This window comes from Monopterus albus, unplaced genomic scaffold (assembly GCF_001952655.1).
Source record: "Monopterus albus unplaced genomic scaffold, M_albus_1.0 scaffold121.1, whole genome shotgun sequence".
Lineage (NCBI taxonomy): Eukaryota > Metazoa > Chordata > Actinopteri > Synbranchiformes > Synbranchidae > Monopterus > Monopterus albus.
The window spans coordinates 1,415,009-1,426,204 of record NW_018128001.1 but is presented as its reverse complement, the minus strand read 5'-3'; the positions used below and the strand labels follow the sequence as shown (position 1 = coordinate 1,426,204).

The following is an 11,196-nucleotide window of genomic DNA, read 5'->3' as shown; positions in this document are numbered from 1 at the left end:
CAAGCGCCTGCAGAGAGTGGTAAAGACTGTGGAGAAGATCACCAGGACTCCACTGCCCTCTCTGCAGAGCATTTACCACCACAGGGTGCATAGGAAAGCTGCCTCCATCCTCAAAGATCCCACCCACCACCAGCACGGACTGTTCACCTTCCTACCCTCAGGCTGGAGGTTCAGAAGTGTGAAATGTAGGACCACTAGACTGAAAAACTCTTTCTTTCCCTCTGCCAGCAGACTCCTAAACAGCTGACAGGAGTATACAATCAGGATTTACTTCATGTAATCCCACCTGTACTGTTGACATTCTCAGTTTGAACATGCATAATTGCACATTGACTGTTGACTGCTGCACATGCTGCTCCCATGCAGCATACATTTATTATATTCTTATATATTTTTATTATATTGCTGCATTTGCTGCTTAAAGTGCCTTAGATTTTGTGTTACTTATTTATCTACTTTATATTTCATTTGTATTTTGTGGCATTCATGTGGACGGCAAAGTAAGAAGTTCATTGTACAGGGAAACACGTTTCCTAACTGTGCATATTACAAACACTTTGACCTTGACCTTGTCCATGAGAATCAGTGAAACTGTGCTGCTTGACTGCTGGAATAGGCGTCCCAGCATCGGCCAGGTGTTACCTGGACCTCTACTGGCTGCTCCTTGGAGGTTCACCAAAATAACCTGAAAGCACAGAAACTAGCTCACTGTCAACACACGCAGCTTCAGTGTTTAACTAATGTTTCGCAAAGAGCAGCTGGTTTCTGATCTGCTCTCCTGTTATTCAGATGCTAGAAAACCAGGGGAGCTGCTCAATACCTTGAACAGCAGATGGACACTGTGTCCAGACATGATTAACTCAGGGATGTGTGTGAGGTCATGATGCTAGAGCCTCAGACCACAGGAGGCAGCTGCAGAGGCTGAGCTCACACTGACTGTACGTTGGCCCTGCAGCGTCAGACAACACGTGGAAATGATCTGAGCACTTTGACAGCACATGCTCAGCACTAAAAACAAGAAAAAGGTTTAGTCTCATACTCTGCTGCAAACCCAACATCTGCTGCTCAGGAGGTTTTCCGCTAGCGAAGGGTTAGTAAAGAGAAAAATACGCGCTCCTTATTTATCATAAGTGATTCCATGAAGGAAACTAAAGATTTGTACATTACTAAAGGACCAATTCACAGTTTTGTTGTGGTAGGAAGTGATAAGCACAGAGAGAGGAGGACAAGAGGAGACACAGGTGGAAAACAAACAGCAGCAGATGCAATAAAACGCATGCTGCATGGAGAAATGACATTAGCATTGCAAATCCCGTCCTCCTCCTCCATCCTGTCCCCGGCTATGGATGGATTTACCTGGACAGCACACAGTTAAATCAAGGTGGATGGTGGCAGTTAAAGCCTCGGTGACAAGAACACGCCTCCACTGTGTGACCTTGGCATTTTGCGTAAGGAGATCTTTGACTCCCCCGGGAAACAAGCTACCCTTTGTGTTGGAGAAAACACTTTTCCTCCACTGATTTATTCATGAAGTGCTCACATGTCACAGCAGATTCAGTCTTTACGTCTCTGAAGTCGACACCGAAACAGCTTTTAGGACGTCACGCTATACGAGAAGTCTCCTTTAAAAGTCCTGCACTGGGAGCAGATTCTTAAAGGGCAAAGCTGTGATGGGAAAACACTTGTTGTTATCATAAATAATGTGCAGACGGTAAAACATCATGTTGACATTTTCACAGCAGTGACAGTGGAGTTTAACAGCAGCCATTTCTCGGCTGTGTGGAGCATCAGGTCAGCAGACAGACGCCTGCATCAGCAGCCTGTTCTCCTGGGTCCACAGAGCACGGTGTGCTCAGGGCTGACAAACGCCATGTGGCAAATCAACTTAAACTGACAAGGCGGGGTGATGGAATGCAGGATCTGAGAGACAAAAGTATGCAGACACCTGAATCAATCAGACAAACAGAGATCTGTTTACATGCAAGTGGCAGCGCCCTCTCGCGGTCGCAGGACAAACAAACCGATGAATCAGCAAAACATTTGTGCTGCAACAGTGGTGCTGGTGGTGGCATCAGCACACACATCTAGGCACAATCCTGTCTCCTGTCACTGTTTACAGTCTGCAGCCGGGTCAGGTAACTTCAGGTAAAAGCATCTGAACTGTGACTGGGTTTACATACGGCTGGCCGAGTTCTTAACAGAAACCTGGGCTTCACAGGTCGAATACTGCTGGAGAACATTCATTTCTAGTCATGTTTACATGTCACTGGGTTTGAAACAGTTGTTTTTCACAAGTGCACGTGAATGACAAAAGACTGCAGACAGACAAAGTAGCAGTGGATTAAAGCAGAGACCATCACACGGAACGAAGCCTCCTCTTACCGAAGCGAGTCAGAGCTCGTCTAAGACAGAAACTAATTAAACTGGCTGCCTGTCTTAATGTGCAGCCAGTCAGACAGAGAAAAAACAACAGTCAGGAAGCAGCGTTTCCTGGCAGTCTGCTGGACTGGCATTCAGCTGGCCCTTCTCTACTGAGGGCCCTGCCTGCTTACACTGTACTACCAGCAGCCAGTATAAAGCCCCCCCATCCATACAACACACACAGTGGAAACAAAGCTGCCGGTAACGTTGATGTTTTCAAACCGATGACCGATGAACTGGGGCTGGGATTCTGCTCCTCCTGCATGTTCATGATATGATTCACACTCAGTTGCTGTGCACAGTGAACATGCAAATGGTCACAGACCGTTTCATGTGGGCAGCATTAAAACGTAAGTCCACAGAAACAATGGTTCATCAAAGCTACACTCAGCCCGCTGCCCACAACCCCCATCTGCCCTTTTACAAAGAGGCCAAAACGGAATGATAGGGTCAATTTAACTGCCTCTTGTGGAGGAACAGGGAGTGTGTGAGCCTGCCAAGCTCCGTCCAGGTAAGCAGGAAGCACTCTACACGTGCAGTCAATTTAGTGATCACAGATTCTAAAGAAAGTCACTTTCGGCTTTTCCTGCTTAGGGGTCGCCACAGTGAATTGTCACACTGACGACTCGCATGTTGACATTTGGCACGTTTTGTACGCCGGAAGCCCTTCCTGACGCTACCTGGATTCTAAAGAATAGTTATTTCTAATCTAAACCCCAAAATTAAAATGCACAAAGCAAAGAAGCAAAACTAAGAGTGAAACTTGTTGCAGGATTCGTGTTGAACTGAGGGAGGATTTGTCCTTGTGGCTGCGTGAGGCTGATTTCATTCCACACACAAACACTTCACCTCTCCATTGTCCACGCCGCCTGTCACCTGGGACCCTGAACTTAAAGCCAGTTCTTCTCTGTGCCAAATCCTGCACGAGTCTGCTGCTGCATTCATATCAGAGGAGACACACAATACACCTGGGCTACACTGAGATACAGCAAATCCCTCTTCAGGCTACAGCAAACAGCTTTTATCAGTGTGAGAATAGGACGATGTTAAGCACACAGAGGCTAATCCCTCTGCACAGTTTGATATTACAAAACCTGCACAGTCGCACAAAGATGTGGCTGTATGTGTGTCTGTGTGTGCAGAGTTTCACATAGACACTAAATAGCTGACTTCTGTGTAGAAACTAAGGTGTAAATATTTGTCTGGGACTACAAAAACTGTGAAATAACCTTAAAAATGTATAAGTCATGTACCAAAGGTGAACCGGTCGTATGTGGGCACCTACCTTCTGATTCCCATTTAACTGCCTGTGTGTGTGAGTGGAATGTTCAGGAGTGGTGCTGCAGTAAAGCCAGGCCACCCTACCCTGACTGTGAGTCAGGCAATTTAAATTTGGTTGTATTGTTCTCAGTGCAATGACAATAAAGATATTCTATTCTATAAAACGACACGTCACCTCTGACCCGTCGGAAAACAGTCCTCAGAGGGAAAGTCAGTGACTCACTGTCTTCTCAGACCTTTAGCAGCTGCAGCTCTGTTTCACTTTTGTAGGATTTGAAGCTCTTCTTGGTCAGAGGGGTGAGAACAGTTCTTCCGCCACAACATTCAGTGTGTTTATCTTCCCGCTGTGTAACAGCAGGTGAGACAATGCAAGCTGCAGCCCAATGACCGAGATTAAATGACTGCTGTGGGCCCCACGCTAGCTCAATGGACTGCATTTATATACACGTTTTAACCAAAGCACTTTACAGCTCGTCCTTCTTTCAGCCCATTCGCACACGCTGTCTCAAAGCAGGGGCAGCAAGTGACAACACGAGGTGCCGGCCTGACGTTCGGCAGCTCTCTGGCTGGTGATTTTCATATGTAGCTCATTAGGATAACTCTCGATCTGTGACTCAGCCAGTCGTCTGTTGTCTGGAAAGCAGGAAAAGGGAGCGTCTGAAAATCACACTAACTACACCCTAAATTACTATTGGATAATAATTTAGGGGGCAGTGTGTTTAGTCTGTGTGTGAACCCTGACCCTCCATCACACGTCACGTAGCCACGAGGGCTCATCTGGCTGCGGCTACTTCACTCCTTTGAGCAGATGTGAAAAATGTAACAGATCTGAGGAAAGGACACTGCACTGCTGGAACATTCTGGCCTGATCGTGGTCGTGCACAGTGCAGAGACTGCAGTACTGGTCTGACTGGCTCCTTCTCTCCGAGCGTGGGTGTGGGAGCAAGTGATGGTTGGGATGAACCCCTCCACGGACGATTATCGAGGTAGACTGGATTTGTGGGAAAGCCTCTCTGGAACTTTCCCTCTGACTTTCAGACTTTCCTCCAGCGCGCTTAGCATTTCTGCCTCTAGCAGCAACTGTGTAGCAGGATTTACAGGTGCCCAGAGCAACACGCCACTAAATCCACATCTCTTCCTCCACAGCTCCTCCTCAATAAGAGTGTCACAATCGTGCCTGTAGCTTCAGGGCAGGACACTGTGTTTACTGACCTCATGTGACCTCCAGCATAGATCCAGCCAACCTCAACCTGTGCAGAGGACAAATCAGGATAAATGGAACCATCAGAACGCCAAGAGCAAGAAGCAAACACCACATTCACACCATCCTTTTTACAACTTCATCTGCTAGATTTGATTTAGCAGAACGTAAAACAGAACATGACCTGTCAAAGCAAAGCATTAACCCAATGAGCAAAGCTTCTGTAATGCAACACAAAGTATGCTTGTCCTCATCTACAACTGCTGTGAAGTGTCACCCCCGGCAACTTCAGTCAGATTTCCTTCAGCTCTGTTATTCACGCCACAATGTGACCACACGTGAAGGCTGAAGACTCTCTGGAGTCACCGCCCTCCCCCATGTTTTGTTGACACAAAATAAACACGCTGTGTTGCTAACTTTGGTTGATGCTGGACATTAGTTAACCCTCCAGCGGGGGAGGGGGGTTTCAAAGCACGGTCAACAGTGACTGTTTAAGTCCATCCATCCATTACCTGTACCGTTTATCCCAGTGAGGGTCGCCGGGGTTAACAAACAATCACAAACCAACAAACCAACAAACACTGGCAACAACATAACAACTGTCCTCGGTGGAGGTAATGCCTCAAGTGTCAAGTCTTAGAGTATGTTTACAGCTGTGTAAGGCCACCACACATCTGTCCCAGTGTGGCGCTCTGGGATCAGTGTTACTCTGCGTTTGTACCTGTTGTTAGTGACGATGGCAGCTGTGCGACTCAGCACCAACCACGTAGCGCTAGATGGAGCAGATCTCAGTGTTTTGTCTCATCTTTCCTCTTATGATATTAAACACAACGCTGTAGCAGGCCCACACTAACTAAGCCTTTTCTCGCCTGTGTGTGTCTGTTGTGCATGCTCCTGTGTGTGGCCTCTCGCCATGGGCTCACTCATCAGCGTCAGTTACTTGTGTTGTGTGGGAGGATATTAGTGCCTCTGTTTCCTTCCCCCTGCTTGTGTGTTGTTCTTCCTCTTGAACCCACTGACTGCATCCTCCGTCTCTTTCTTCCATGTTGTGTCAGTCATTTCTCTTCACCTCTGTGAAATGGGAGTCTGTTTTGGTACTCGTTGCAAACTGACATGACAAACACGAATCAAGACGATCCCTCTGTTGTGACGATGCAGCCTGACCCTCCACGTGACCCTCAGTCTGCAGCTCTGCAGGGCTGAAGGTCAGAAGCCCAGGAGCCATGTGAACACGGCTCTGACAAATCTATGTGTATCTCTCCTGCACTCTGTTGGTTTCTCTGCTTCTCTTCCTCTCCCTGTCAGTCTCTCCCCCCTCCAACCACAGATCACTCTGCGTTCCTTCTTTCTCTCCCAGTCCTCCAGTTTACTGCACTGCAGATCAGCCTGGACTTTCCTGTTTTATCTCCGTCTTCCTCACAGATCGCTCGTCCCTCTGTGCTTTCTCTGCGCTCTGCAAAGTCTTTAATGATCCTTGTACATTACACAACCATCTCCTCCTCAGTGCCAGATAAACAGCGTTGCCTTATCTCATTAATGTGACCCACTAATTAAGAAAGCCAAACAGCTGAAGCAGAACATTGATTTTTCCTACAGTAAAGTGTTTATTCTGCTTCTTGATGCAGCTCATGTTTCATCTTTGATTCAGACTGTGATTTTAATACGGCTGTATTTTCTAACATCTGGTGGTCCTGCATTAACGTTGGCAGCGTTTGAAGCTGCTATAACTGTGGTCATCTACTTTTCTCTGCCTCAGACTGCTCTGTGTTCTTTCTACCAACCACCTCCTGCAGCTGACATCAGGGGGCTGCTCAGACAGAAACACAGTGGCTGAGGCGAGCAGAGCAGGGCAGCGGGAAACTGTAGCTCAGTTCATTTGGTGCAGACACTGGTGACTTTTTACAAACAAAACCAAGAGATGTAAACATTGAGTCACACAGATGGACATTTATGCTTAATCAGAATGCAATTTAAGTGGACTGCTTGTAATGCAGAAGTCAACTGTGGCATTAAGAAAGACTGGACTGGCACCGTCTGTCACAGGCCTGACTCGACACAGTCAGTGCAGCAGCAGGCAGTGAGCACTGTGGAGAACTTCCTCTGCTTTGACAAACCACCAGCACACTGCTGTGTAGTCACTTTGCACATACGCTACACTTTTTACATGCTGCTTTAATCAGTTACTGCTGCATTAGACATACAGGAGTGGCAAAGTTCCTCATTTGGAACAAGTGCATCACAGAAGCTCATCCAGAAGGAACTTATTGTATGAGTTAGCACTTTATGTATAGATGAGGGATGCACAGCCGTAACCATTTAATCATTAACCGACAAGAAGAATTCCAACCAATCAATACCATCAGTTAAACCGTTAAAAAACTGTTTGCTGAAATACAGGCTATAGGGCATCATCATCTTATGGTGACGTGGTGAAAAGCTAATCGGACGCTTCCCCAGAACGGCCCTGGGTTAGGTGTTGGGGGTCCGGTACCGTCAGACCAGGTATTCTCACAACAGTCATCAGCACAGCAGCAAACTCATGTCAGACGCATCGGTCTGCTAAAAACTTTGATGCTAAGCTACAAATCTCTTCTTGATGTTTTTCACAATAAAAGCCTATAAAGGGAAGGTCGCAGGGCTTTAACACAGAAGTTGGAGGTGCCGGGGCACAAACCAGTTCAGCCAAGCTGCCGTGATCATTACTTAGCCCTGCAGTGCATGATGGGCTTTTCCTAAAGCTCATTAATGCTGCTCTGCCGGCTGCACTCCACAACACACTGAGGCCTAAATGTAGAGGCTCAGTGTGTTTCGCTTCATGAAGCTGCGATAAGACGTAAAGGTCACGTAATCAAATAAAGACCTTTCAAACTTTTGATACATCCTAAAACTTTCCCCACATCAGAACAGGACTCTGCTTGGGTCCGAGGTGTTTAGTTACAATGAGGTAATCCTGTTAGCTTCTGGCAGTGTTTGTAACCCAACCACAACAAGAAAACAGACTCTCTGAGGAGTTTAACCACCTACGCCAACACAGCGAACACCTGGGGACGGCAGCTGTCGTCCTTTAATACATTTCCACAACGTAATTGCTTCATCAGGTCCAAGTAGCTGACGAGAACAAACAACGCCTGAGGTTCCAACAAACCCAGTCACTCTCTCAATGCAGTATTTCACCGGCAATATCGCAATGCGATCTCATCTGGATTCTTGCACTTGTAAAACAAAACAAGAACATTATAACTGCCTGTTTTATATCTGCTTTATCTTCCTTTTTTCATTTCATTGCAAAATGTGGCACATCGAGTTTCATATAAAAGCCTTGTCTCTCTGCACAAATGAGATTATTTTCCAGTGGCGGATCAGACTGATAAAGTGGGACACAACAGCTATAGTCATGCGTGCATCATCATTATGAATAATGCAGTAATGCTCCACTTGACACAGATTTCTGCTACATTGTGATTTGTTGGCCATTTGTAATGTCTGTGAAACAAAGAGTGTGTCAGGACGTGAAAGCAGGTGGAATGCGAGCAGATGGAAACATCCACTCGTGTATCTCCACTAAACGGCTGCAGCCCCGACCTGTTCTTTTGCTGTCTGTTATGATGTTTACAGTGCTTTTCTTTTTAGACACCAACCTGATCTTATTTGGACAGTACTGTATGAAGAGTTAGACAACTGTAATATCTCCTTTTAGATTTCCTCCTGTTATTTCTGCACCTGTCTCAGTCTTCATGAGCACTGAGCCTTGAACCTAAACAGCGTGCGTCACATCATGTAGCTGTGGAGTCCACACAGACGTAGCGTACTATGGAGAGACCAACATGCCCTGTGCTGGAGAACCTGTAGCTGCTCCACGACTATTTACTGCCAGGAACAGAGTGAGTCTGTAAGTTCACTGGGCTAAAGTCCAGATCTGGTTCTGGTGCACATACTGTGCAGTAGCATGGCTTGACCCTGCTCTTCGTGAAGATACTGTTGTTATGTATATACTGTAGAACGACACGTGGAGCAGCACCTTTAAACTGTAACTTGGATGTTAAACCAAGAAAACGTGATGTGGCGAGAAGACACAACCACAAAGACTCATGTTCACACCACTGTTACTCTCACCTAAACACAATGTAAACTGTTGCCTTAGCATAGAGACACTGTTTCAACAGTTTTCTCAGACCTGTGCTTGTTTCAAACAGTGCCTCAACACAAACGAGAAAAACTGCACATGACACAAGTCATCCATCCATCCAAACACTCTGCGCTTCACCCACTCAACATCCATCATCCATTTGTTTCTCCAGTTTCACCCACTGGGTCTTACCTTCTCTGCAGACTGAGACGTGCCAAAGAAGATGGGTATGAAAGCCAACCATACGATGCAGGTGGTGTACATGGTGAAGCCGATGGGCTTGGCCTCATTAAAATTCTCAGGGACTCCGCGGGTCTTTATGGCGTAAACAGTACAGGTCACCATCAGTAAGATGCTGTAGCCAAGTGAGCAGATAATCTGAAGATCTGTGATGTCACATTTCAACACCCCCCGTGCCAGATCCGGGTTGATGGTCTTCTGCTCGTCGTAGTCTATGATGGTGTTGGGCGGATCCACCCCGAACCAGATTAACACCCCCAGCAGCTGGACCGAGATGAGGCTGGAGGTGATAGCCAGTTGGGACGTGGGGCTGATCAGCCTGGGCGCCGTTACCGACTTCTTCCCCTGCTCGAAGATTCGGTAGATACGGTTGGTTTTGGTGAGGAGGGCGGCGTAGCTGATGCACATTCCCAGACCCAGGAAAATCCTTCTGAAGGAGCATACACCAACATCTGGCTTGGCAATCATGAGGAACGTGATGATATAGCACAGAAATATCCCAGTCAGGAGGACGTAGCTCACCTCCCTGCCGGACGCCCGGACAATCGGTGTGTCATTGTAGCGTATGAACGTAGCCATGACAAAGATGGTAGCGATGATCCCAAGCATCGCCAGGAAAACCGGAATCACTGCCCAGGGAGAGTGCCACTCCAGCTTTATGATGGGTATGGCCTGGCAGGATGTGCGGTTGGCACTCGGCCTCATGTTGTAGGAGCAGAGTTTGCAGGTGAACTCATCGTACTGGTACTGGTAGCCGTCGCAGGGCTCGCAGTGCCAGCAGCACGGCATGCCTTTCACCACCTTCTTCCTCTCGCCCGTTTTACAGGGAAGGCTGCAGACAGAGCTGGGGATCTCCTGCTCGCCCCGGGGCCACTGCATGTCCTCAATCTGGGGAGAGAGCACAGGAGACACAGGACACTTAGATTCAGGGCCTTAACATTTAAAAGAAAGGAAGGTGAACTAAACCCATTGCAACATACTGACACAGGTTGTGGCGCCACGATCTCAGATTTAAAGACAAGGAGTTTTCTTTGGCTCTGGCTTGTTACCACAGCATAGGTCTCATTGATTCAACAGCTCAACTGTGGCCAGTGAGTAATGAATACTCTATTAGTGGAACATAATATGGAAAAATTCCACCTGGGTCACAGCTCTACTCTGACCGGACGCCTTAGTTACCTGCAGGTTCTACCCAGCATCATGACCAGGCAGAGCGAGTCAGGTGTGAGAACTGTAGCTACAGGTTTCTTTACGGATCAACATTTTACTTCCAAAACAAGCTTATTAATGTGTTGTGATTATTTTTGATGACCTGGGATAGCTGGGGATGAAAAGCTGCATCCAGCTAACAGCCTGAGTCAGCAAAGGCTCGTGAGAATCTAGAAGCACAACACAAAGGCAGACCCCAAACAGCCTGTAATCTCCCTCCCTCCCGAAGGAACCGGGGCTTGCTGAAGAAAAGGAAGGCACTTCCCTCCTCCCACACAGCTCCTGCACATCACTCTCTCTGTCTTCTACTGTGTTTCTGATCACATTCATCACCCTGCATTTCCACAGCGTAGGCCGAGCACAACAGTGCGACCCACGGATCATAGTGATGAGTGGCAGAGCGGTGCCTGGTTATAGATCGACTCAGGGCTTCACAGAAACAGCCAACTAAACCATTAAACCCACTTCAGGGAGCCACACTGCTGCATTTGGTGACTGGTTTCCTTCTCAGGAAACATGAGGCTCATCTCTTTTTCAACAGACACCTGTTGTTCTGAGCTGCGTGAGAAGCTGGGAGTAGTGTCAACAGAGCAGTGACTCCTCCTTCAGATTCTGTGCACAGTGACTCGTTCTCAGCCTGTGGAGCTGGTTGTTGGAAACAGACATCCCCCCGTGCTTCCTGAGGGGGCAACCTGCCCCGAACCTGGGCGTTAGTAGC

General features: G+C 47.4%; 1 protein-coding gene across 6 annotated transcripts in view; it reads right to left on the bottom strand.

The window, feature by feature from the left end:
• Positions 1 to 11,196, bottom strand: part of grm7 (glutamate metabotropic receptor 7) — a 226,561-nt gene that overhangs the window by 24,186 nt on the left and 191,179 nt on the right. For 5 of the 6 annotated variants that reach the window (XM_020612157.1, XM_020612153.1, XM_020612152.1 and 2 more), the window contains exon 8: positions 9,222 to 10,157. In XM_020612157.1, coding sequence (XP_020467813.1) covers positions 9,222 to 10,157 — 936 coding nt within the window. Of the gene's footprint in view, positions 1 to 4,582; positions 4,953 to 9,221; positions 10,158 to 11,196 lie in introns of those variants that run through there. The other variant, XM_020612156.1, reaches the window with a different exon arrangement.